The sequence below is a fragment of the Brassica napus genome, chromosome C4, assembly GCF_020379485.1.
Source record: "Brassica napus cultivar Da-Ae chromosome C4, Da-Ae, whole genome shotgun sequence".
NCBI lineage: Eukaryota > Viridiplantae > Streptophyta > Magnoliopsida > Brassicales > Brassicaceae > Brassica > Brassica napus.
In genome coordinates, this window is record NC_063447.1 from 6,811,228 (window position 1) to 6,838,889 (window position 27,662).

The 27,662-nt window shown below is 38.7% G+C and overlaps 2 protein-coding genes across 6 annotated transcripts in view; one reads left to right on the top strand and one right to left on the bottom strand.

Annotated features, from left to right (window-relative positions):
- The window catches only part of LOC111213664 (solute carrier family 40 member 1), a 25,932-nt gene extending 18,704 nt beyond the window's left edge, over positions 1–7,228 (bottom strand). The window contains exons 1-4 of one of the 3 annotated variants that reach the window (XM_048753483.1): positions 6,724–7,047; positions 6,079–6,426; positions 5,829–6,009; positions 4,878–5,170 (exon numbers count right to left, since the gene is read on the bottom strand). In XM_048753483.1, the coding sequence (XP_048609440.1) occupies positions 4,878–5,170; positions 5,829–6,009; positions 6,079–6,426; positions 6,724–6,869 (968 nt within the window). In that variant the 5' untranslated portion in view covers positions 6,870–7,047. Of the gene's footprint in view, positions 1–4,877; positions 5,171–5,828; positions 6,010–6,078; positions 6,427–6,723; positions 7,048–7,141 lie in introns of those variants that run through there. The other 2 variants (XM_048753479.1, XM_048753481.1) reach the window with 2 other exon arrangements.
- Positions 4,662–9,941, top strand: LOC125585088 (nucleolin 2-like). 3 transcript variants are annotated; one of them, XM_048753491.1, is made up of 4 exons: positions 4,662–4,703; positions 7,532–7,535; positions 9,345–9,403; positions 9,497–9,941. In XM_048753491.1, the coding sequence occupies exons 1-4, from the start codon at positions 4,677–4,679 to the stop codon at positions 9,905–9,907; spliced, it is 501 nt and encodes a 166-aa protein (XP_048609448.1). In that variant the 5' UTR covers positions 4,662–4,676; the 3' UTR covers positions 9,908–9,941. The 3 variants fall into 3 exon arrangements, with proteins under 3 accessions (XP_048609448.1, XP_048609446.1, XP_048609447.1); XM_048753489.1 differs by lacking the exons at positions 4,662–4,703; positions 7,532–7,535 and adding exons at positions 8,889–9,035; positions 9,118–9,157; XM_048753490.1 differs by lacking the exons at positions 4,662–4,703; positions 7,532–7,535 and adding exons at positions 8,890–9,035; positions 9,118–9,157 and having other exon boundaries at positions 9,348–9,403.
- Positions 9,942–27,662: the final 17,721 nt, after the last annotated feature.

The following is a 27,662-nucleotide window of genomic DNA, read 5'->3' on the forward strand; positions in this document are numbered from 1 at the left end:
CCTAAATCGATTAGTTTTTGTTCTTGCAGGTGTTGAAATGGAGGAAGAATTAAGAGATATGAAAGCAAACAAAGATTACTACAACATGCTTCATTACGTTGCAGATGCGCAACAGGTTATTCCTCAACTCTGCCCTTGTGGATCAATCACGAAGGAAGTCGTTGATGAAGAGGACACATATGACTACCTCCCTGGGAAAAGATACTTCATATGCAAAGACTTCGAGGTATATAGTGTTCTCTGTTATTCACATTATTCTTCTTTGAAATGAATTAGCAGTTTCACAATGGTTATTATGTTTTGGCAGAATGACGGGTTGCATTTCAGGCAACCATGGGTTATGGGAATGCAACAAGAGGTTGAGAGGCTCAAAAAAAAATTCTACGAGCAGGAGAAGCTTCTAAGAGAGTGTCAGGCGCTTAAGGTGAGTTCAATCTAAATTGTAACATGAAATTGATAGTTTTTTGTACAACCTTTCTAACATAATGATTGGTTTGTGTGATATATGTTCAGGAGCAGGTGAGGATGCTGCATATGCGTGTGACTGAACTTGAGAGAGGCCATTCAAAGGTTAGTGTCTAAACTTACTTGTAGTTTTAGAAACCATCATTTAAACTTAAGTTTGTAGTTTGAGAAAATAACACTAAATCTCTTCTTTGTTTGAACTTTAAAACTTTCTAGTTCAAACGTAAGTTTGTAGTTTGAGAACAATAACTTCTGTCCTTTGAACTAGTTAAGTTTCTGGTGTGAATTTGAAAGTGAAATGATAGGTTTTAAATGCGAAGTAAACCACTTGTCCTTTGAATGCGAAGTTAACCATTAAATTGTGCCTAACTGTTTATTTGTGGGGAAAAGCTTCATTAAATTTTTTTGTAACTGTTATGATAGGACTGTTTCCTACTAGGATTCAATAGATTTGCGTAAATAATCCCTTATTTAGTCGCCTCCCGTAGCTAGTTTAGTAAACCAGAGTCTTCTTCCTAAATGACAAACTCCACAAGTTTTGTTAACCTTTTAGCTAGTCAAGGTGTAGTTGACCTTGACTCACCCGAACCTCCCTTTAGCAGCCAATTTTCCGATGAGTCTAGGGTAAAAGAGAGGAGAAAATGGTCATCGAAGGAGGATATAATCCTCATTGGTGTTTGGCTCAACACCAGCAAAGACCCAATAATCGGTAATGAACAGAAAGCTGGTCACTTCTGGAAGAGGATTGTAGAGTATTACAACTCCAGTCCTCTACTGGTTGGGACAATCCCAAGAGAACTCGGGCAATGCAAGCAAAGATGGGCTAGGATCAATGACTTGGTGTGTAAGTTTTCAGGCTGCTACGAGATGGCACTGAGGGAGCAGAGAAGCGGGCAAAATGACGACGATGTGATGAAGGCTGCCTTGGATATCTTCTACAATGACAAGGGCATTAAGTTTAACTTGGAACATGCGTGGAGGGAGCTTAGGAATGATGTGTAATGGTCCTCCACCTATCTCGAGAAGGACAGTGGTAAGGACAAGCGCAAACCTGTTGATTCTGATGCTCAAGGGTCAGTGACAGAGCCACAAGAGAGACCCATGGGAGTTAAGGCAGCTAAGGCTGCTGGCAAGAGGAAGAAACTTGGAAAAGAAGAAGAACTAGGACAACTTAAAGAAATGATGGAGACCAAAAAGCAAATTTCAAATCAGAGTTTGCTTGCAAGTTTGGTTGCAAAGACCGAGCCACTCTCTGATATGGAAGAAGCTCTGAAAATGAAATTGCTGTCTGAGATGTTGTCATTATTGATGGTTGGTTAACGCTAGTTTAGTGACGTTTTTTATCTTCTTTACTATGCTTGCAAGTTTGGTGATAATTGTCTGAGATGAACTCTGCTTGCAACTTTGCTTACGCATCTCTTTTTTCTCTGTTTCAGGTCAAGTACAAGCCCATGTGAGTACTGAAGACAAGTACGCTGCTGTATAAGTCACGGGTTCTCTGTTGCCTTTCTGCTTTGTTTGTTTATGCTAGTGTTTTCATGTGAACCGAGTCACGGGTTCTCTGTTGCCCTTTCTTGGCTTTATAACTATGTTTGCTCTCTCGGCTTTGTAACTCATCTGCTTCTTCTTCTACTACTTTCAAAACTTGTATCTCTTGAACGTGTAACTCATATGCTTCTGCTTCAACGAATTTGTAACTCTACTGCTTCTTCTACTACTTGTACTGCTTTGTAACTCATCTGCTTTGTAACTCTAGTGTAAGCTCTCTGTTTCTTACTATTGTTTTAGCCAATGTTCCAAAGTCTTTGTTTACACCACACCATCGCAGGCGAGGCGAGATCTGATGAGAGCAAGTGGAAAGGGATTATTAGGCTTTAATTCGTATCCTCTCGTGTGACGGATTCGCAGACACTCCTGCTTTTTATATCACGCTCGGGTCTAAGAGTCTCGCGCTAGGTTATTAAAATGGGCCTAAAAAGTTATATAAAAATAATGTACATGCAAAATCTCAAATAAACTAATTTATAATCATATAATTTTAAAAATTATTTGCTTCAATATAATACGGTTTCGTAACATAGTAACATAATAATGTACAAACAATCTATCAGTACTAATTTATATAAACTGTCTATAGTTTAGAAAACCCGCGCCAAAATCTAGTAATATGTATTATAAAGGCTGATCACATTTTATTCTTTAATGTTTGAGAAATATTTTATTGCATGTCGAGGACTCCCAGCTAAAGTCAAACCAGAGTGTATAGCAAAAAGTAAATAACATTTTGTTCTTGACCAGTTAAATTAGCAACTTTGACGAATTAGAGTAGAACTTTAATTTAGATGAATATGTTGTGTGAACAAAAAGCCTAAGGGTCAAGTCAGCCACTCCTGTCAATAAAAGTTGTTGTTAATGTACTTGTGGTGGTTGTTTTGAATTGGCTTAGACATTTTTGGTTTATAATTGGCTCACAACCACATACCTAGTCGGATAAAGAAAGCATATTCTGAGCTAGTCTTTATAGAGCGTTTTTAATGAAAAAATAGAACACATATAATTAGTATAAGTCAGTATCATGAATCGACGGACACAACAGTTAAGTCTTAGCAAACATCTCCATAAACACAAGAAACGTGCATATATCGAACGAAGCAGGCCACATCCGTCTATGGAATGACTACTTCAGTGAAGATCCGACATATCCGGCTCATATATTCAGACGCCGTTTCCGCATGAACAAGGCAGTTTTCATGCGTATTGTCGATCGCCTCTCAGAAAATATTCCATTTTTTCAACAAAGAAAAGATGCAGTCGGAAGGTTAGGTCTATCTCCAATACAAAAGTGTACGGCAGCTATTCGTATGCTTGCTTATGGGAGCGCAGCTGACGCCGCTGACGAATATCTCCGACTTGGTGAAAGCACATCACTTTCACAGAAAGCGTAATACATTTATTTGGAGATGAGTATCTACGAAGACCAACTCCAGAGGATCTTCAACGACTACTCGATATTGGAGAGATACGTGGCTTTCCTGGAATGATAGGAAGCATCGACTGTATGCATTGGGAGTGGAAAAATTGTCCAACCGCTTGGAAGGGACAATACACACGTGGATCAGGAAAGCCGACAATTGTCTTGGAGGCGGTTGCTTCACAAGATCTTTGGATATGGCACGCCTTTTTTGATCCTCCATGTACCTTAAACGATATTAACGTCCTCGATCGTTCACCTGTTTTTGATGACATTTTACAAGGTCGAGCTCCAAGGGTCCAGTACGTGGTCAACAGACACCAGTATGATATGGCGTACTACCTCACGGACGGTATATATCCAAAATGGTCAACATTTATCCAATCTATCTCACTCCCTCAAGGTCCTAAAGCAGAGTTATTTGCTAAAATTCAAGAATCAACCCGAAAAGATGTGGAGCGTGCTTTTGGAGTATTGCAAGCTCGATTTGCAATAGTGAAAAACCCAGCTATTTTGTGGGACAAGAGACAAATAGAGATGGTTATGCGAACATGTATCATACTGCACAATATGATAGTAGAAAATGAACGCAATGGATACACTCAGTATGATACATCTGAGTTTGAACAAGGAACCTCGACCAGAAGTTCAAATGTGGATGCACCCGATACTTCTGAGATGCCCCCAAATCTCGGTAATATGCTTCTTATACGGACTCATGTTCGTGATAGGCATTTACATGAACGATTGAAAAATGATTTGATCGAAAATATTTGGAACAAGTTTGGTAATGATGAAGATGAATAATTATTGTATGTTTACATTTAATCATTCAATAAATGAATTTTAAATTTAAATGTTTTGCAAATTTCATAATTTTAAATTTCTAAGAAAAAAATTAATAAAAAATTCTAAGGACTTCATAGTGGTAACACCATTGGACATACAGTTAGGATCAGAGTCCTTAACTATTCAAAAAAAAAAAAAAACATTAAAATATGGCTAAGGATGCCCTAAGGGAGACGGTTTTCTAGGGATGCTCTCTTCTCGACCTCCCTGTACAAACCAAAACCGCGCTTAGTCTTTCTATTCTCTTTTAACTAAATCCATGGACAAGAGCAAGCTCAAGAGATGCTCCACTTCATCCACCCATGTAATTTTCTTCTTCTTCTTTCTTTAATCATCTTTTTTCTCTATTAATAGTTTTTTTGTTTTTGTTTTTTTTGGGCTGAAGCAGCTGATGAGGCCACAGATCCTTTGCAAAAGGGTAAGAAAATAATTGAGTTTCTCGTTCTTTGCTGTGCCATTGTTCTTGTTCTGTGTAATGGTCTTATTTTTTTTCAAGGGAGTAAAGAATACCCCATAACTCGCAACAGAAAACTTGACATCCACTTGAGAACCATTCATATGAACAAATCCAAAATACAAAGATAAAGGTAACCTGAGGACAGTGAAGAACAAGAGAGCTAGTGAAACCCCTGGGAGTACAACTTCTTGTTTGATATAAATTCTCCACGCGCCAACAAAAGAGGACGTGGATATCCTATCAAGAAGCTTCAGCATTCCGGTTCTACGAGGAGGGTTTCCTTCCTCAGTCCCCGGAACAATAGAGACAGAAACATGTGCATCTGTTCCTTCTACTGGCTTTGTTATGGAACGCAAGATCCGTCTCTCATTGCTTTGTGCCATCGCAGGAACACCACTATACACAGATATGAAGAGCCAATACTCAACCCAGTGCCGTCCCTACTAATTTGGTGGCTTAAAGCACATTAACTTAGTGTGGCCTCATATTTTTTACTATCAAGTAATTATATATTAGAATAATTTTTTTTGTAATTGAATAGTATTAGAGCTATTCAATTAAAATATGTTTTTCAATGATGAATCAATATTTAGCAAGATAATAATACATTTATTTTAATTTAGTAGGAAACTTATAATTATGGCAGTTAAAGTTAGTAATATATAGCTTTAAAAATTTAAACAGTAGTATAATAAAACAAGATTAAGAATTTAATTTAAAATAAATAAAACATATGATACAGAAAATTATTAAGGAATGAAAATAATCTAAGAGAGTCGTATTGTTTTTTTATTTGTCAACAAAAGAATCATATTGTTAAGTAAGCAATATATTATATGAAAACTGACAGAAAAAATAGTGAAAGGATACGTATGTTTTTAAAAAAGTGCATAATAGGAGTTGAACTCTCGTATGTCACGAGTATTAGCAAACAATCTGAAACTACTACACTAAAACATCCCTAAAGTTTTTTCCAAAAAAAAAAAAAACAACATCCCTAAAGTGTGGCCTCTGAAGCTATTTATTTGATTGTGGCCTAAAGCATATGCTTCATGAGCCTTATGCAAGGGACGGACCTGACTCAACCCAAGCGGTTATAGTGGCCCAAAATGCAAAAGTGATGGCTGATGCCTTCAGTGAGACAAAGCTAATGATGAGACCGGTGATGACTGGAGACAATAGCTTTGAGCTCAAATCAATGCCTCTAATGACAGAGTTCATTCTTGTCAATACCGCTGGTGGATGACCTTCCGACATAACCACAGCCCTGTTTGGTAGTCAAAAGAGCAAAATAAAATTGCATGCAGTATGCATAAATCATGTGAAAAAACATTACCAGTCTCGTTCGATCAGAATGGTGCCACCAAGTGTGGAAAGCACACCAATGGCCCCAGCAACATTTGTCAACGCAACCAAGGTTGCAAAGTCCGGGATGTTCCGGGGTTTAAGATCGTAATCTAGTAGCAACTTGATGACTGCACCACCAGCAATGATGTAGGAGAGGTTCTGACATAAGAGCCAGAGTCTAAAAACTTTAACGTAGTCCATTCCCTCGATCCATTGTCCCACAATGGGGCCAAAGATCGCAGAAGAACCAGACTCTATCGCACCGTATATGGCCGCAAGAAGCAGAGAGTTTGGCCACAAGTAGATCATATACAAAGCAACTGAGAATTCCCAAGTTCTGCATCAGACGAAGAAACTCATACTTACAAAATTGAAGTGTATCCACCATATTCAAATGATCTAACAATGTATAGTGTTTTTTTCTTCTCTTTTGCTTTTATAAACCAACTTTAAACCCATTCAAGATTTCAAATCAACTAAGCAAACCAAGAATAAAATAAAAGAACTAATATTTTACTGAAAAGACTAATCCACAATTTTACCTTTTTCAGTTTTATAACAAAAAATGTTAGAGATGAAACTATTAATTTATTAATGTTAAAAAAAACTATTTATTTATTAATTTATATTTAACCTGGCACCCCATCTTGCAAGAAAATATCCAAAGTAAAGAGATATAACGAAACGACGTCGTAAGGGTGGTGGTGGGTTTTGTGGCTGCCCTAGTTCACGTTTTTCATCCTGTTGAGCAATCCTCACCGCTTCTGTCGCATTCTCCATTTTCTGACTGAGAAAAATATTTCAAAGCATAAACATGGATCATGCATGTGTTTTACTTTTCCAAAATCCACAGTGAATTTGTTACTTTAGAGTTTTACAGAACAACATTTGCATGTGTGTGAATATGTTACAGCAACAACAAAATCCTTTATCGAAGAAGATCCATCTCGATAATTTCTAGGAATAAATCAATCCAAAACAAGAAAAAAAACGATAATTCTAGCAATACATCAGTCTGAAAATTCTCAAATACGAATGAAACAAGAACCTACTTAGGCGCCTCACACGAGCTTGAGAGAATGAATGATGGAAACAGATTCGTACAGTATCAGAATTGCTTTTTTTTTGTACAGTATCAGAATTGCTTTTTGAAGGCTAGTTTTGTTATTATTTGTGATATCAACAATGCCAATTGTTGTGATGGAGTAATAACAAATATTCCCACTTGTGTTAAAAAGAGTTGTAGCAGTAGCAAGGAGTGATTCGATAAGTAATAAGAGTTTGTTATCATTGGTGATATCAATTTTAACGAAGGAATGACAAATGTTCCCACTTGTGTAAAAAGAGTAGTAGCACTAGCAAGGTGTGGTTGAGGAAGTAATAAAGAGTGTAGAAATAAAAAAGATTCTCTTCACTTTAATTTTTTTGGTTTGGTCTTTAAGCATAGTAGATTCTGTTAATTATTAGACTAATATAAATTGGACTTTGTAAAACTAATATTAATTGGACTTAAGCTGATGGTAGTGCAATCGTAAGTGGATCTTCCTTTTTTGTGCAAACGATAATTTTACACCACCGGATTACATGATCAAGAGAAAATAAGAGAGAAAATGACTAGGATAACACTAAAAAAGTTTTTGTCACAAATATAGCCTCTAAGAATAAAAATGACCAAAATAACACTTAATGTTTTATCAAAAGAGATAAATATACACTTATACCCCAATGGTAAATTAATTTAGATATTGGGGTTTAGAGTTAAGAGATGGGGTTTAGGATTTAGGATTTAGGATTTAGGGTTTAGGATTTAGGATTTAGGGTTTAGGGTTTAGAGTTTAGGGGTGGGGTTTAGGGTTTAGAGTTAAGGGTTTAGGGTTTAGAGTTTAGGGTTTAGGGTTTAGAGTTGGGGAGTGGGGTTTTGGGATAAGATTTCAAATTTTGAAAAATAAAAAAAAATTAAATTTTTCAAAAGATAAAATGCTATTTTGATCATTTTAGTTTTTGAGAGCTATTTTTGTGACATAAACTTAGAAATGTGCTATTTTGGAGATTTGCCCAAAATAAAATGAATAGAGGAAGCTTTTGTCGTCGAGAAAACATTCAAGTAAAGAAAGCATGCCTCGAACGCTCTTGAGAGCGTTGTCTTCATTGCTGGCCACCACACTTGTACAAGACATCAGTTACCAAACTACTAACGCTTGTCCCATTGGTAAAGTCTTTGCAGCAGCTTTCCAGAAAATTCGGAAAATATACTCTTTTGTAAATTAGAATCCGTCTTCTGTACAGATAGAGAATTCAGTTTCTACAGATTATACTATGAACCTTTTGATTTGATTCATATAGATTGGAGTACGGGACACGGTTGATAAACTATTCCAAGTCAGATCAAAAGTATAATTAGCGTGATGTAAAAATTTGGAATGTTCTATCAACTGTGTCCAATCCCCATATATCCAATGAATTACTATTTACTAGTTACTACTAATCAAACTACAAACATGGCTTTTGGAGCATTTACTTTTGATCGACTCTTTATTACTGAAGACTAGGATGCTTTTTGTTCCCAAATCTCCTATCTCTTTTTTTTTGAAACACATCCAAATCTCCTATCCAATAATAAGATGCAAAATCTAAAGTCAAGGCATCAACAAATTTCTACATTGTATAATAACCCACGAGACTTCAAATGAAGTGAAAGTTGACAAAAAAAAAGGCCAATCTCTAATAAAATCAGTTTGGTCGGCAAGAATAAAATTAAAAAAATGCAGGTCGAACAAAAGCCCATAAAAGCCCAGCTCACACAAGGCAATATTAGGGAAGCTGTCTTCAAGGGTTGCTTTCTTCTCCACCTCCCTATCGAAACCGCCGTCGTTTTTATCTCCTCTTTTAAACTAATCCATGGACCAGAGCAAGCTCAAGAGATGCTCCGCATCATCATCCTCCCATGTAGTTTTCTTCTTCTTTAGTCACCTCTTCAGCCAATTTTCGACTATTAATTGTAATTGTTTTTGTTTTGGGGTTGGTTTAGGCTGAAGCAGCTGCTGAGGCTACAGATCCTTTGCAAAAGGGTAAGAAAATAATTGAGTCTCTCTTTATTTGCTATGCCATAGTTCTTGTTCTGTGTAATGGTCTTTTTTAAAAAAAAAAAAACTCATAAATAATTATCTCTACTCATGTTTGTTTTTAAGAAGAAGTTAGGTTATCCTGAAGTATATTCTGTTAATTTTGAACTTGGTTCTTTTATTTTTCTTGAAGCAGAAAGAGAGTTGGATGATTTGGAGACAGAAGTTGATAGTCGGAAGAAGCGGAAGCAGGTTATGTTCTGTCTTAATAATATTTGTACAAATGCATAGTTGATCTATATCTCTTTAATTGCAAATAATAGAAATCCTTGGTTCGTTCTACAGGAGGAAGAAACCACAGAGAAGAAAAAAAAGTGTTGTTTTGGCACTAAAGATGCAGAGGGAAACAATGAGCATACCATATTCGTCACGGGTTTTGATAATAGCGGTTCTAGGGATGAGATCAGGAGCGCACTGGCCAAACATTTCAGTTCATGTGGAGAGTTGACGAGGGTTTTTGTTCACATCGAGTGTGAAACCGGTGTTTCCAGAGGATATGCTTTTATTAATCTGAAAAAACGTGGTGGTGAGATTGAGGCCGCGTTATCTCTCAATGGAAGCGACTTGGGAGGTCATAAGCTTCTGGTTACCATGGCTAGACTTAGAGACGAATATTATGGCCACTTTAACTTTAAAGGCTGTGAAATTTGTTATGCTATTTTGGCTGCAGTGTTTATGCTTCAATCAGATTGTTAACTTTCTTTTATAAAGTAAGCTATGTTATATACTATATAGTTTTCTTTTGGTGGGTTTGAAAAATGTATCAAATGCTACATAATCAAAAACTTCAAAATGTGAACATGTCATTGGCAATACCTAGAGCGAACTGAATATGTCGAGGGAAATATAATCTCAATCGACAAGAGGACTCCTAGATTGGCTATAATGTGTGTTAAAGCCTCGGGCAACACCAACCCAGCCTAGAAGGTGATCACGGGAAAGTAGGAACACCTCCGAGGTTACAAAATTTAAAATGTTTGGAAGTTTAAGATTTCAAATTGTGTTATTTAAAATATGAATTTACATTAAAAAGTCATACACTAACATAAAGTCAGTTAAATCTACTTAACGTTTAAGAAAACTTATTTGTAAACAACATATTTGTTTTTTTTTTTTTGTGAAGACAACACTAAGTGAATATTGTATGCCTTGCATTCTAAATTAAAATTTTATTTTTGATGGAGTGAAAAATATTATAACTAACCACATCGTGGTGGCCTAGTGGTTTCCACTAGAGGAGGAGTTGCCCTGTTGGTCCAAGCCAGGGATCGACTCCCCTCTAGTGCGAAATTATTAGCTCCACATGTGGCCACGCGGATATGGGTCCATGCTTACGGTCCATTTGAATATCCGGGAGAGGATCCATCCGTGGGTTGCACCTCCCACCCGGGGTTAGGTCTGTGTCTTTAATAGACCCGGGTTTAACCCTTTATTTTTCAAAAAAAAAAAAAATATTATAACTATGAAAACTTTTAGATGACTCTGTTATATGTTATAATTGTTCACTTGTTAAAATGTGTAGCTAACTGAGTTATTTGAAATCTTCTTCTATTATATAGTTACTTTAAGATAACTTTGATTTTTCATCGATTTAAATATTAATATTAATAGATTTCTATAAAAAAACGATGGATGTTTTTTTTTACAGAGGAAAACATGATTCAAACTTGAAATAATTAGTTATTTACATAGCGATATGAATATCCATATATATTCTTTAATATTTTATAAAGATATTTATTACTAATATATATTTATTTTATTAGTGAGATATTAGATAATTTAATATCATAAGATAATTGATTTAACCAATGTGATTTAGGGTTTATTTTTTTTTCATTAAACAACATGTTATACACATAAGAGAAACTAATATCAATTTATATATTAACTATGCTATATGAGATTTCGATCTTTCTTTTCCGATTATGGCGAATCTGAAACCTGTATCTCTGAGAGACATGTGACAAATCTATATGAGAATCCGTTTTATCTGCATGATAATGATCATGTTGGGCTTGTTCTTGTTACTGATCGTCTGAGTACAGCTTCTGAGTTTCATTCTTGGAGACGTTCTGTGCGTATGGCGTTGAATGTGCGTAACAAACTCGGTTTCATTGATGGAACGGTTCCTAAACCTGCGTCTACTCACCGCGATTATGGCGCTTGGTCTCGTTGCAATGACATGGTTGCAACATGGTTGATGAACTCAGTATCCAAGAAGATTGGTCAAAGCTTACTTTTCATCAACACGGCTGAAGGAATATGGAAGAATCTCTTGGTTCGTTTCAAACAAGATGATGCACCTCATGTTTTTGATATTGAGCAGAAGCTAAGTAAAATTGAGCAAGGATCTATGGATGTATCCACGTACTACACGGAGCTTGTTACCTTGTGGGAAGAACACAAGAACTATGTGGAGCTTCCGGTATGTACTTGTGGGAAGTGTGAGTGTGATGCCGCAGCTCTCTCGGAGAAACTTCAAGAAAGAAGCAGAGTAACGAAGTTTCTTATGGGGCTTAGTGAATCGTATGATCAGACTCGCCGGCACATATTGATGTTGAAGCCTATTCCAACCATTGAAGGGCTTTCAATATCGTGACTCAGGATGAAAGGCAACGATCTATCAAGCCTGTGACGCCTCCTGACAATGTTGCTTTTCAGAGTTCAGTTGATTTGATGATTCAAAAAGATGATAATGCTGCTTATGTTGCTGCATATACAGCTCGTCAGTCACAGAGACCGATATGCACACACTGTGGTAAATCTGAACATACCATTCAGAAGTGTTTCAAACTTCATGGCTTTCCCCCGGGATACAAGACTCATGGTTCAACATATATACAAAAGAATCACTCGCAGCCTAAGACTCAGATGATGTCTGCTCCAGCTCAAATGCCATTGACACCTGCAAATGCTATTGCCAATGCATATGCTACTGCAGGGTCGTTGCATTACAACAATGTATCTGCGTCGAATTTGATTCCTCATATCACTTCTGGAGGCACGAATGTCATGTTACAAGACTTCACTCCACAACAGATTCGGAGTCTTATCGCTCAGTTTAACGCTCATGTTCGAGTTCCAGCGAATCCAATTCCTTCCTCATTGACTAATTCTAAGGCATCTATTACGGATCAGGGTATAATGGCCTCTACTTCCACTTCTGGTACCATTCTTTATTTTTAAAAATCATTTTAGATATTTTTCGGTTTAACAGTTCCCTGTTATGTTGAACAATTTTAGCATACGGAAGACAAAAGTGGTGTAAGAAACATAATTCAATACGCAAAACAACACAACAGTTCAACAATATATTCGGCCCCGCGCTTGCGCGGGGGCTCCGCTCCTATTTAATCTTAATGTTCTAGATTGTGAGTTGTGATTATGTGCATTTGCCGTAAGAATGCATAAGAAGCACAAACAATGGAAAATGCCAACCATTCATGTGTCAACCGTACTAATTATTGATCAGGAGTTTCCAGCTGTTTTAATTCGTATCAATAGGACATCCTCTCATGTAGTGATGTTCTTTTTGTATCTTCTTCCCTTCTTTTATGCTGTATATGATTAAGAGATTATATATGATTCATATTCACATATCATTATAATAAATACGAACAAATGAGAAATGGGATCTCATACTTCTGCATGGAAAATCAAACACAAGATCAGAGTATAGCACGTTGCTTCACTATCTTATTATCAAAAAGTAAATTATTTACATATATACACACACTTAAGTAGGCCTGGGACGGATCGGGTATCCGGACAACTTTAAGGTATCCGGATCCGGATCCTTATCCGGCGGATCCATAATTTTACTATCCTTATCCGGATCCGGGGTTCTCGGATATCCGGGTGGCGGATATCCTTCTAAAAATTGTAATATCCGGCGGATATCCGGATCCGGATTTGGATCCTTAAAATAAATAAATAAATAATATTAATATATATAAAAATATTAAAAATAATTTAAAAATATATAATGTTTTTAATGATTTCAATGTATAATATTACAAAATTTACATAAAAATTTACGTAAACTATTATAAAAATGAAAATATATTAAAAAGTTAGTTTTTATATATAAATATTACTATTTCTAAAATAGTTATTAATAAAACTTACGGATCCGAATATTCGGACTAAAAAATCAAGATATCCGGATCCGGATTTGACGGATCCAACATTTTACTATCCGGATCCGGATTCGGCCGCTCCGGATATCCAGATTTTCGGATCAGATCCGGATCGAATCTCGGATAGAATCCAGATCTCGGATAAAAGCCCCAGGCCTACACTTAAGTACTATTTTAAGGTATTACGCGCGTATAATATTAGTTCTCAAGAAATTCATATTTTTAATTGAAAACTCCAATCGTGTTGAAGTCTTATCAATTTCTCTTTTGACCTTTGCTTCATTACAGAAGCCATCAACTTTTAAAAGCCAAAGTATAGTTTAAACTAGGCCTGCGACTTCGGTTTTCCAAAAACCGAACCGTCGGTTTTCGGTTAACCGAAGTTTTTAAAAACAATTCCGAAATAAACCGAATAAAATTTCGGTTCGGTTCGGTTATCGGTTTATTTCGGTTTTCAATTTTATTTCCAAAAATAACCGAATTTTTAAATTTTCTGTTAATTTTGGTATAATTTTTCCAAAATATTTGGATATTTTCGGTTAAATTCGGTTATTTCGGTTAAATTCGGTTATTTTTGGGTTATTCGGTTATTTTCGGTTCGGGTTTTCGGTTATTTTTGGATATTTTTGGTTATTTTCGGTTTTTAATTTTTTTTTTTTTTGAAAATCAAAAACCGAACCGAACCGAACCGAAAACCGAATTAATTTTCAAAACCATACCGAATTGAACCGAATTGAAAACCGAACCGAACCGAAAACCGAAAAAAACCGGTTCGGCCCATTTGGTTCGGACAAAAATCCCAGGCCTAGTTTAAACCCAACAGATCTGATATTTTGCCTTTACTATATATCCTGATAATTTTGCATGCCATTTGTTATTTCAGCTTCGAATAGTGTTGCAGATCAAATAGACAATGCAAATCACACAGAATAGATACATATCAAATAAATAATGCAGAAAACTGTAAATCTAACTAATTAACCTAATGTTTATCATATTTAACCGAATGTTGGAAAAATAAATATATAATTTAAAAATCTAAAAAATACAAATTTTTATATCTAAACAATAACTATTATTATTTTAAATAAATACAATGAAAAATTTAAAAATATCTAAAAATTAAATACAATTACAACATACAATGAAGTTAAAAAGCTAATATAGAGTATTTTTGTTTGTGAATAATGTATTTATAATAATTTTCTAATGTTTGTGATAAGTTTTCTTTGTCTAGACCACTCCATGGCCTGGAAGCATTAGAGCATGCCCATCAGAGGATCAAAAGGGGTTCATGGACTCGGTTTTTGAGGCCCGTAATAATTTTAAAAATTAAAAAATGCTATAATTTTGGTGAACCGGTTCGTCCGAGTGAACCCGTGTGAGACGGGTTCAAGCCACATGTCAACACCTCATTGAAAGGTTGTTTTCGGGTTGACGAAGGCGAAACACGGGTTGCGCGATAGATCTTTCATTTTCTCTTCTGTATAGGGTTTCTTTCTCTCCGAGGCGATTTTCATGCGACGCTGACGCCAGAGCTTTTCTCCATCAAATCGCCGACGGACTGTCTCCTCCATGAGCTCAGGTGAGTATCAAGTACATTGACGGTTTAATAGGGTCGATTCTGGGCTCGAAAGCGATCTCGGGAAATCGAAATCGATTTGGGAGTTTGAAGTTAGGGTTCTAAATCGAAAAGGGGGTTTCGATTTATGGTTTTAAATCGTCTTGCGGGTTTGATTAAGGGTTCCATTATCGGGGATTCGAAATCGGTTTGGGGGTTTCGAGTTAGGGTTCTTAATCGATTTGGGGGTTTCGAGTTAGGGTTCTAAATCGATATGGGGGTTTCGGTTTAGGGTTGTAAATCGTCTTGAGAGTTCGATATAGGGTTCATTTCATAATATTGTTTCGTCATTGTATGTTCTAATAATTTGGAATTTTGGTTCAGATGGATCCCGCAGAAGAGAGAAGAGAGATGAAGAGGCAAAAGGAGTACTACAACATGGTAGGATACGTTTGTGATTCAGAATACGGGATTCCGAGAAAGTGTCCGTGTGGTTCGACGATCATTGACGAGGTTCGGGGGAAGGAGGACTACGACACCCTTCCTGAGAAGCGTTTCTTCACCTGCAAAAACTACGAGGTAAACGAAATTCTGATTTTTGTTAATCTCTATTAATTATGTTGCACAAACGCAATTCTGAATTGTATGCTGGCATATGGTCAATCGGGAGATGCGTATGACGAATATCTCCGACTTGGTGAAAGTACTGCACTTTTATGTTTGGAAAATTTCACTAATGGGATAATACAATTGTTTGGAGATGAGTATCTAAGAAGACCTACACCGGAAGATCTTCAACGATTACTCGATGTTGGAGAGGTATGCGGGTTTCCAGGGATGATAGGCAGCATCGACTGTATGCATTGGGAGTGGAAAAACTGCCCAACGGCTTGGAGAGGGAAGTACACACGTGGCTCAGCAAAGCCGACTATTGTCTTAGAAGCTGTAGCATCACATGATCTTTGGATATGGCACGCACTTTTCGGATTACCAGGTACCCTCAACGATATTAATGTTCTTGATCGGTCACCAGGTTTTGATGACATTTTACAAGGTCGAGCTCCTAGAGTTAAATTCAAGGTCAACGGCCACAATTATCGTATCCCGTACTACCTTACCGACATAATCTATCCGAAATGGTCAACATTTATCCAATCCATCCCACTTCCTCAAGGTCCTAAAGCAGAGCTATTTGTTGAACGTTAAGAATCCGTCAGAAAAGATGTCGAACGTGCTTTTGGAGTATTGCAATCGAGGTTTGCAATAGTTAAAAACCCAGCTCGACTATGGGACAAAGAAATGATAGGAAGGATTATGAGAACTTGTGTCATACTGCACAATATGATAGTAGAGAACGAACGAGACGGATACACTCTGTTTGATACATCTGACTTCGTAGCAGGAGAGCCAAGCAGAAGTTCCCAGGTTGATTTCTCGTACTCTACGGACACCCCATCCTATATCAGTAATATGCTTCCCATTCGCAATCAAATTCGGGATCAACAGATACATGATCGTTTGAAAGCTGATTTAGCTGAAAATATATGGCAAAAGTTTGGTAATCTAGATGAATAATATTTGTATGTTCATGAATTCTCATTGTGTTGAATAAAAACTTTTAAAAAATATTAAAAATATTTTTTTTAATTCTTAAGAACCTCATTTTCAGATTCACCAATGGAAGAGCAAAATAAATATAGGTTCATCACTATTCAAAAGATCTTTGATATTCTTTCCTATAATAAGATATATCATAAGACTAATAAGTTGATTCGAGATTGGCCCCAGCTGGAAGACTTCCCAGACGACTTAATTATAAGTCTTTCAGCTGGAAAACTTGTCAGACTACTTAATTATAAGTCTTTGATTGTTTGAGATGGTTGTCTTTGATTGTTTTGCAGGCAGACAAAAAAAATGAAGAAGCCAGAACTCCCCCATAGGATATATACATTAGGGGAAGAGCCCCCCGCAGTGCATAACATTTCGTATCATACTTGTTGGACGTTGCATGCTGCTTTAAAGAAAGCTCTTCATGATGACGAATATGAAGAGCTGAAGGAGTCGAAGTTGGGAGTTTTCATCAAGTTCCAAGAGCTGGGATTTGATTGGGCTTCAAGGCTGGTTCACTACATGCTCGGTTTTCAGCTGGACATAAAGAAGAAGTATGAGCTGTGGAGTCTCGTTGGTCCAGAACCTGTGAAGTTTTCACTGTTAGAGTTTGAACACCTCACTGGTCTAAACTGCGAGTACATCGAGGACCTTGAGAGACCTCACTCTGTTGTTACAAAGGAGTTGACTTCTTTTTGGGAGATGCTGGGAGTTCATGTCGAAGCTGGGCCATCTACTCAGGAGATAATAGCAGCACTTGAGAGATGCGAAGGGTGGTCTCGGGATGATCGCAAGCGGCTCGCGTACCTTGCCATCTTCACTGGATACATTGAAGGGAGAAAGTATTCAACCCCTACACGGGTTAGTCTGGCAAGGCTAGTGATGGAGCTAGAACGGTTTGAGAATTATCCATGGGGGAGAGTCGCGTTTAAGGTGCTGATGGACTCTGTGAAGGGCAGAGATATTTCGGGTTGTTACACTATTAATGGGTTTGCGCAAGCTCTCCAGGTCTGGGTGTACACAGCTCTTCCGGAATTGGGTGCTACTTTTGGTAATCCTCTCCCAAACAATCCGTCTCCCCCGATACTGGCTTACAAGGGTCGCAAAGGACGCAGACAGTTTAAAGAGGCTATCCTCAGTCAGGTATTTACTTCAATCTGGACGACTTCGCAGAAAACTTATAATTAAGTCGTCTGATAAGTCTTCCAATTAGACGACTTAGTAGAAGACTTATAATTAAGTCGTCTGGAAAGTCTTCCAGCTGGATGACTTAGTAGAAGCCTTATAATTAAGTCGTCTGGGAAGACTATCCAGACTACTTAATTATAAGTCTTCTACTAAGTCTTCCAGCTGGAAGACTTTACAGACGACTTAATTATAAGTCGTCTACTAAGTCTTCCAGCTGGATGACTTAGTAGAAGCCTTATAATTAAGTCGTCTGGGAAGACTATCCTGACTACTTAATTATAAGTCTTCTGGGAAGACTATCCTGACTACTTAATTATAAGTCTTCTACTAAGTCTTCCAGCTGGAAGACTTTACAGACGACTTAATTATAAGTCGTCTACTAAGTCGTCCAGCTGGAAGACTTTCCAGGCGACTTAATTATAAGTCGTCTGTGAAGTCTTTTCTTTCCATCTTTCTTAATCCGTCAAATATCTAAGTTCATATCTTCTATTTACTGCAGACTAGGGTGATCAACTTTATTCAAAAGGACACTGGTGAAATGTTTCCAAAATGGGAGTTTGATGTTGAGGACCCGCTCGCGGAGAACATAATTAAACTCATGTTTGTGAAGAAACCGTGGAAGTGGACCATGGATTGCTGGGAAGTCACCGGTATTTGGGTCAATACAAAGTCGGCGGTTGTGAGTCCAGCGAAGAAAAAGGTAGTGAAGGAAGACAGTCCAAGACCTCGGAAGAAAGCTCGTAAAGAGGCACCTGCTGAAGCTAGTGAAGAGACAGCTGCAGAGGCTAGTGAAGAGGCAGCTGCAGAGGCTAGTGAAGAGGTGACTACGACTGTTGGTGGTTTGACCAAAGAGGATATTAAAACTATGTTCAAGGACATAGCTGATGCCATGAGGGAAGGGTTTGGGACGTGCCTTAAGGAGATCAAGTATCTGTCGGAAAGGGTGGAAGCTGTGGAGAAGAAGGTTGGTATCACCACAAAACGGAAAGGGACATCATCTCAAAACACTACCTCTCCACCTAAACCGACGCTCGAACCCGGGGTTAGTAACAAATCCTTGGATTTTATATATGTATTTTGTTTCATGTTTGAAGACACTCATTGGTTATTATTGTATATTGCAGAGTGAAAGTGTCAATGGGACGAACGCGGGAAGGAAGAGCTTGGCGGAGGATAAAGGTCCAGATGTGCCCGCAGCTGTGCCCGCAGATGCTAGTTCCTCGGAAGATAAAGCTCCAGAACCGAGCCTTGTTCTATTGGACAAAAATCAATCCACTGTTTCAGATTTGCAGAAGGAGGATGCTAGATATCTAGAAAAGAAGGATGCTGCTTTGGCACTTTGCCGTGCCAAGAGTGATCGAACAAGGAAACTTGCCCGATCACAGAAATCTCCTTATACGGCAAACAGGACGGCCAGAGTGATCATTTCAAACAGAAAGCTTTATCCAGGCTATAATCCTTTTGCACCAATTGACAAGAATAAGTTGAGGGAGCTCGCTGAGTGGTTGAAATCTTGTCCGTAAGTGTTTGCTTTTCACATAATAGCTTGCTTTTTACATAATAGCTTGCTTTTCCCATAAAACCTGATTGCTTTTCAACATTTTGTGTTTGCAGTTATTATAGAACAGCTCTCGATAAAAAACCACGTAAAAGTAGAACTCGGTGGTATCAAATCCTCCGAACCTCCCTAGAGTGGCTGGAGGACTGTGTAAGTCTTCTGCTATGACGTAGACGACTTACAAGTAAGTCGTCTGGTAAGTCTTCTACGTAGACGACTTATCAGACGACTTACTTGTAAGTCGTCTGGTAAGTCATCGACGTAGAAGACTTACCACTAAGTCGTCTGATATCTTCTGACTTGTACTTTATTTTATATGCAGCATATTGATGCTTGGATTAATGTGCTGAGGAAGAGGTACAACGCTAACCCACAACATTTCAGGAGCGAGAGAATGTGCTTCCTTGATCATCTCTTTGCTCAGCAATGGAGATTCAACTTCAAGGATTTTAAGGACTCGAAGCCCGATCAAAACGGTTTAGGAAGAAGACTCCCTGGTGGGGCGTGGAATTATTATGCAGGCACTATACCATCATTTTGCCAATCGAACAAGGTTTGGGGGACGGATATTGATGATATCTATGCGCCAGTAAACTTCGCCGACAGTCATTGGATTGCTATTTGGATATCGATCCCTAAGAGGCACATAGTCGTCTTTGACAAGCATTTGTTCCAGTATCTCCCCAGAAGAACTCGATGTGGTAATGGAGCCTTTTCTCTACATGGTCCCTTATCTGCTTGTTGAGTGCGCTTCCTCAGACGAACTACGTGCCCAATACAGCCTGGAGCCATTCACATATGAGAGACCGACCAATATACCTCCGGCCCGAGCTGGTGATTGTGGCGTGTACACTCTAAAGTACATTGAATGTCATGCTCTTGGGATAGAGTTTAGTAAAAAAGACTTTGCTAAGGCCAACGGGAAGAGTATGAGGGATAAGATGGCGGTGGATATATTTCAAGAGCTTCCTGACGCGCATGAGTTCGAAAACAAGGACATGGATGACATCCTGGGTACGTATGACGGGTGATAAACAGGCCACTTTAGATGATTTTGTATGATAGATTAGGCTGATGTGTGTATTTGAACTTGATCCCTATTTTGTATTTGAACTTGATCCCTATTTTGTAACTATATTCTGCGCAGAAGACTTACAGTTAAGTCGTCTGGACGACTTAACTATAAGTAGTCTGGAAAGTCTTCTGAGCAGTGACCTTTTGTAACTATATTTCGGATAATATAAAGGGCAAGACCATCTCAAATTTGTTTGGTAGTGCAATTTGACAAAGAAGTTGACACAGATAAGTTCATAACACAAATTTTTAGTACATAGACTGAACACTGGACGACTAACTTGAAGGTCTTCTGGAAGAAAAAACTCTGGACGACTAACTGGACGACCTTCTGGACGACTTAATTGAAGGTCTTCTGGAAGACTAAACACTGGACGACTAACTGGACGACCTTCTGGACGACTTAATTGAAGGTCTTCTGGAAGACTAAACACTGGACGACTAACTGTACGACCTTCTGGACGACTTAATTGAAGGTCTTCTGGAAGACTAAACACTGGACGACTAACTGGACGACCTTCTGGACGACTTAATTGAAGGTCTTCTGGAAGACTAAACACTGGACGACTAACTTGAAGGTCTTCTGGAAGAAAAAACCCTGGACGACTAACTGGACGACCTTCTGGACGACTTAACTGAAGGTCTTCTGGAAGACTAAACACTGGACGACTTACATTGTGGTTTCGTATGGCCAGTTTCCTTGCATTTTGAGCATCTATAAGCCCTGTGTTGCTTCCGGGGTTTGCGTCCTCTCATCCTGGATAGCTCCAACCAAGATTGCCATCTTGATTTCTTCTGTCTTCCCGGACCACGTTTTACTTCCGGAGGAAAGCATGTGCGTTCCTCAACTTGTTGTCCAACACAAGGATATATATTCTCTGAGTATCCTGCAAACAGAAAATCCTTTGAGTACACTGGACATACAAGTGTGGAGATATGCAAACCAACAGATGTTCCAGCAGCTATAGCATGAGAGCAAGGTATTTTCTCCACTGCATAGACACCACAATCACACTTTCCATGTTCCAAATCAACCACACAGTCCATTTTCCCACCTTTCACAAAGAATCGCCATCCATCAATTGGTTGTACCGTCATCGTATCCGCTATCTCCGATCGAACAGCAAGCAAGTATTCAACACCTCGACTATGTTGAGTTGGGAGACTCAAAGCATCTTCTCTCCTTTTCCAAAACCACTTTCCTAGCTTCTCCCTTATGAACTCCAACAGGAACTGAACCGGAAATCCTCTAGCTCGCTTCAGAGCGGAATTAATAGATTCAGCGATGTTGCTTGTCTTTATGTTGTACCTGTCCCCCTGACAATAAACCCTTGACCATAGGCTGACGTCGGCATTCTCCAAATACGTTGCAAGGTCCGGGTTTGCACTCCGTATCTCAGCCATGTACCGGTCAAAATCTGAAACCGTATGAGCATAAGCAGCACCTTTCACCAAGTACAAGAGATGTTTCCCTTTATACTTTTTGACAATGTTATCTTGAAGGTGATAATAACATATTCCTCGGGTTGCCCAAGGAAACACCTTATCACACGCACTTTTAATGGCCGCGTGCCGGTCAGAGACTATCACCAGAGGCTGCTCATCAGATACACAACTAGCCAATTTTGTGAAAAACCATTCCCAAGAAGGTTCATCTTCAGCATCTACGATCCCAAAAGCCAATGGAAATATCTGAAAATTCTCATCTTGTGCGGCTGCAACTAACATAACACCTCCATAATTCCCACTTAGGTGAGTCCCATCCACCACAATGACCCTTCTCTGATACTTAAAACCTTTGATAGAAGCTCCAAAAGAGAGAAATAGATACTTAAATCTATTGATAGAATCAAGTTCTATAGCCGTGATAGAATCGGGATTTGCAAAGGAGATTTGCTCGAGATATGATGGCAGACGCGAATACCCATCTTCTGCTGATCCTCTCACCAATGTTTGTGCATATAAAAGTGCTCTGTATGAAGTGGTGTAATCAAGCGTCATGCCAAACATGTTCTTCATTGCATCAGTGATATGCTGCGGATTCAACCCATCAATGATTCCAACACGATCAATGAAAAGCCTACCAACATACTTCGGAGTACAGTGTCTCCGCTGAGCGAGTCGGTCTCCCGCTGAGCATGTATGTTTTTCCACATACTTTGTTACCCAAAACGTGTTTGTCCCATGTTTCACACTCGCTCTGACCTTCCATTGACAACCACTAACCGGACATGTTGTCACAAGGAGAGTTTTCGTTGACTTGTATATTCTGAAGGAGAACTTAAACCTCACTGCTGTCAACCGCAGCTCTGAAAGCAGTGCATCCTTGCTAACAAAACTCTGGTTGACATAGATATTGTTACCATTCGATCTTCCTCCTTCAATCTTTTAGATATCTTCAAAACACATATCATCATCTTCCTCATCCTCATCTTCAACCTTTCCATAAACACTGTAATCCTCACCATTCTCGTTCGCTTCAGCAGCAATAGATATACCAGCATCCTCCTCCCCATCGTCCTCATCCTCATCGTCCTCCTCTCCGTCATGATTTTCATCTTCAACCAAATCATCATCATCATCTTCAAAACATTCATCAGCTTCATCATCTTCCCTGAACTCTGAAACCATTTCCACCTTGCTACGGCTTGATACACAAAGTCGTACTCCATGCGTTTTGGTTATCTCGAGCAAGTTTCGAACTTGTCTATCACTTGTAACATGAATAGGAGGGGTGTCTGGAGCCTGCATCATTTCTGCTGGTAATGAGTAGGTTATCTCCACAGATTCTGTGCTCATGTCCAGGTTATAATCTTCTTGAGCCATTGCAAGAAGTTCATCATGTGTCGAACCTTCCCCCAAAAAAATGATTCTCGCTCCTTTGACATTATCAACCACAAAATCCCAACGACAATCATTCAACAACCATTCTCCATACACTGCATGTAACTGACGCATCATCTACAAAAATTCAAAATAAAACACATTAGTAAACATAGAGAAAATGAAAGTTTACTAAACATTGACGCAGACGACATACCAGTAAGTCGTCTGGAAGACTTATCAGTAAGTCGTCCAAACAGGTCATTTTTGCAATTGAATTTTAAATAGGACGACTTACTTGTAAGTCGTCCAGCTTTGTTTGTTAAAAAAAAAAAACCTAGACGACTTACCAGTAAGTCGTCTAGGATAAATGGGTTAGTTTTGCATTTGACCGAATTGTATCAGATATTTGACTTTCCTTGACGGCTTACCAGTAAGTCATCTCAGGGAAAACAAAAATTTCAATATTTTATTAAAGCTAGACGACTTATTTGTAAGTCTTCTCAGGTTAGTTTGCAATTCGAAAAAGAAACTTATATATTTAACTTTACCCAGACGACTTACTTGAAAGTCGTCCAGGCAGACGACAAACAAGAAAGTCGTCCGAGATAAGCAAGATTTTGACCATAATCTAGGAATTAAATCTGGACGACTTTGCTTATCCTGGACCACTTTCAAGTAAGTCGTCTTACTGGACGACTTCCGCGTAAGTCGTCTGGGAAAAGTTAAATTTAAGTTTTATTTTCCAATTGCAAAAGTTACCTGAGACGACTTACAGATAAGTCATCCAGATTTAATAGAATATTGAAATTTTTGTTTTCCCGGAGAAGACTTACTGGTAAGTCGTCCAGGAATAGTCAAATATCTGACACAATTCGGTCAAATGCAAAACTAACCCATTTATCCTAGACGACTTATCAGTAAGTCGTCTAGGGTATTCTCTAGTTCTTTTTTTAACAAACAAAGATGGCGACTTAAAAGTAAGTCGTCCGTTTGACCAGAAGACTTACCCGTAAGTCTTCTACAGCCAGAGTACTTACGGGTAAGTCTTCTACACAAACAGATCTGGAAAAAAATTCAGTTTCATACCTTAAACTAGTGAGATGACTTCCTTAGCACACAGAGTCTTCTCCAACCACCCACAATCTCAAACGAAAGTAACCCACCAAGAATAGTATGCTTGAATGGCTCTATAAACCATAAAAAAATTTGAATCAAAAGCTTGAGTTTTTTGGATGAATATGGAGGCAAAGTGAAAGAGATGTTGTTTTTAGTTCATAACAAGTGTGAAAGAGAGAGTGTAAATCGATTTTAGGTGCATTAAGAGCTTCAAATTGGTTGTTCATGGTGGTTGGGGTATTGATCACAATGACAATCTTGTAATTACTTGAAGATGATGAGGGTGAGAGAGTAAAAATATCATTTTCGGAAAAAAAAAATAAAAAAAATTTGATGGCATTTTCGTGAATATCATGAACTTGTGGGGTGAATAGGACAAAAGAAAAATCCAAGAAAAGCATGAGTTAGTTTTAGGTTTGACTTTGAGTTTTGAGTCAATCTTGCAAAAAGCCCTTAGTTAATATCATATTTTAAAGGTTCTTGCTTATTTTTTTTAAGAAATATTTATTAAAAATCTATTAAAAATATTTTAAAAATCTATTCAACTCAAAAAAGCAAATATTGTGAACAAAGTAAAATATTTATATTTTTAATGAATTACTGTAACATAATAACAAATATATAATTTCTAAAAAAGAAGAATTAGTAAAAAAGCCAGTCCATGTAACACCCCCGAACCGTCCTAGGTGTAGGTCGACCCACCGGCCAACAATCAAACAAGAACATGACCGACGGACGATCCAAAACCAAGGGTTGGAGATGAAAGGCCAACCGGCCAGCCAACAATCAAACAAAAACATGACTGACCGTCCAACCCAACATCATGGTCCGGAAGCGCTACATGACGGGCTAGGGACAATCCGGTCAGAGTAATAAAATTTACTCTACGACCTAGACCAGTTCGTCCAATAACACGTCCCGCTGACTTAAGGCTGAAGGCTTTGCAACCCTTACCCAAAGTACCGTTCCGTTAGATCAAGGCCTAAGGCTTTTCAACCGGTACAAAGACCTAACGTGGTGTTGGTTAGGACTAAACCAATATTATTTGGACCCGTTAATTTTTAAATTCAATTCTATGTCTTTTAAGAACATTTAAATATTTTAGGGATCCCAAATTCAAATAAAACGCAACGGAAACATAAAATATTTTAAGAATTAAACCGTAGCCAAATGCACTGCAAATCTACTCCGGTGGCCTATGCGTCCAATCCTTTACAAACTGGTCTCCTGCAAAAAAAGACAACGAGAGTTGGGTGAGTAACGTAAGGTCACTCAGTGAGCTGGCTACCTCTACCCAAAACCTAGTAGCTAGCCTCGACAACCCAAAATAACAATCAACTTAGCCTAAGCGCAATAAACAAAGCTTAAGGCTAATCCAAAAACACACCTGACATGCTCAACCTTAATCTAATAACAATCCTTGTCCACACGGCCAACTACTAAAATGGATCCCTTACAAGTCTAACAATCAAGACTCGATTAAAGACAACACCGTATCTCGGTGCAAACACTGACTCGAGGGTTCCACAAGCCCCATCACAAATAAGACTACTCAACACGACACAACACTCTAACTCGGGCCCTGGTGACATCGTGTTCCTCCTCTTTATCGGCAATATCCTATCTCCCTACCACAAAGTCCAGAAGAAGGAACTTTCAACCGACCGCGGCCCACAGTCCTTCGGGTCACCGCGCGACAGCCCACAGTCATTTGGGTCACTGCCAAATTACACCGTCGTGTAATCACTCAGTCATAGGCCATGATCCCGTCTCTCTAAGTCTTCCCGATCCAGAAAATAAGAGGTTTCCTTGAACCCGCTGAATACGTGGGCGAGGAAACACTAGTCCACCCCAAAACATGCCTAGCATGGGCGGATTTCGCACTTGCTATCGGCATAACATTCGACACACAATCCCTAGGAAAAACCTAAGGGACAAGACTCCAACCCAAAACTAAACAATACATAGGAGTCTACGACAACTATCCACCAATACTCGTAGTCCAGCCTATATGGCTTAGGACCCGTAGTATCAACAACACAACTAGGAGATCGCCCTATATGGCCAAAAATCCCCTAGACAACAACATTACCACAATCCCTGCACAAACAATAATCACTACCAAGCAATCATCACTAAGGCATGTCTAATCCATAACTAATCAACCAAGTAGTAAATAATCAAGACATGCATCTCATCTCAATCTCAATTCAATTATAATCGATCGTCCTAGTCCTAGTCAGGTTATTATCTCAGTCTTAATTCCATTTCATCTCAGCTTAGCCCGTGCTAAACTGAGTCCGGTTTAATAAATAACCCTAAGGACTCTATCATGCAACAATGTGAACATTCTACTCTATATGAATACTCGATCTTCCCTAAGTTCCAAGTGGAACTCACACAAACCAACTCACAGTGTTCTATCAGCTTGTCGATCGGAGAGAGCTTAGCCAAAACCTAATGCTGACATCTCGAATGGGCTGTAATGGACCGTTCTGAACTCGGACAGAGCCTCCTCTAGCTTCTGGATGATTTCCTCGGACTTCCGGTAGAGTAACTGATCTCGAAAATGCTCTAAAACCCTCGAAATAGCTCCAAACCTTTTACTTTCTTTTTCTACTTCTCTCTCTCTCTAAGCCACGTCTTTAAGTGATTTTGATGTGATAAGGATGAATGAAACTGAAGGGAGGGTGCTGGTATTTATAGAAAACTCCGACCAGTAATATCGCACCACCCGAGCGACTGTATGTCAGCCCGCATGCTTCCGGTCGCATGCGCGGCGACACAAGCTGCACACATGTCGTGAGGCATGTCTCAAACACATGAAAGAGGACACCACTCACGTCCAGATGGCTTGCTGCATGGCTGGAGTGCATGCGTCGCGACACACCGCCCTCTGTGTGTCGATTCGCATGCGCATATCACAGGTATTACGGCACCTCGAGCTACGATTTGTCAAGCTGCATGTTCAGCACCCATGCACATCTACACCTCCTCCTTTTGTTTAAACTCTGCTGCTTATATGCTAGACAGAACGTCCTGGCCATATGCATAGAAACACCTCGAGCTTCTTGGTTGGTTTACGCAATTTTTGACTCTTCCGGCATATTTTCGACCCGCGATCAATCCCGAATATTTTTCCGCTCCCGTTCTGATGCTCTAAATATTTTTAATAGACTCCAGATGAATTCTGATATCCTCTAAAAATATTTCCCGAGCCTCCGGCTTCCTCGAAGAATTCCATAATACCGAAATTAGGGTTTTCGCCCAACTTCGGGTTTTCCCGTCATGCTTTGATCCCGCCGTGCTTGCTTCCCGTCCTACTTAATTCCCATCCTGCTTCCAACTTATTATGTCTCCAGAATAATGTTTTACTGA

Bases quoted from the DNA above. Each gene is read 5' to 3' on its own strand.
- LOC125585088 (XM_048753489.1), top strand. From the start codon at position 8,988: ATGGACCAGAGCAAGCTCAAGAGATGCTCCGCATCATCATCCTCCCAT. The intron at 9,036-9,117 runs GTAGTTTTCTTC...GGGTTGGTTTAG, and splicing joins CCGCATCATCATCCTCCCAT to GCTGAAGCAGCTGCTGAGGC. The intron at 9,158-9,344 runs GTAAGAAAATAA...TTTTTCTTGAAG, and splicing joins TACAGATCCTTTGCAAAAGG to CAGAAAGAGAGTTGGATGAT.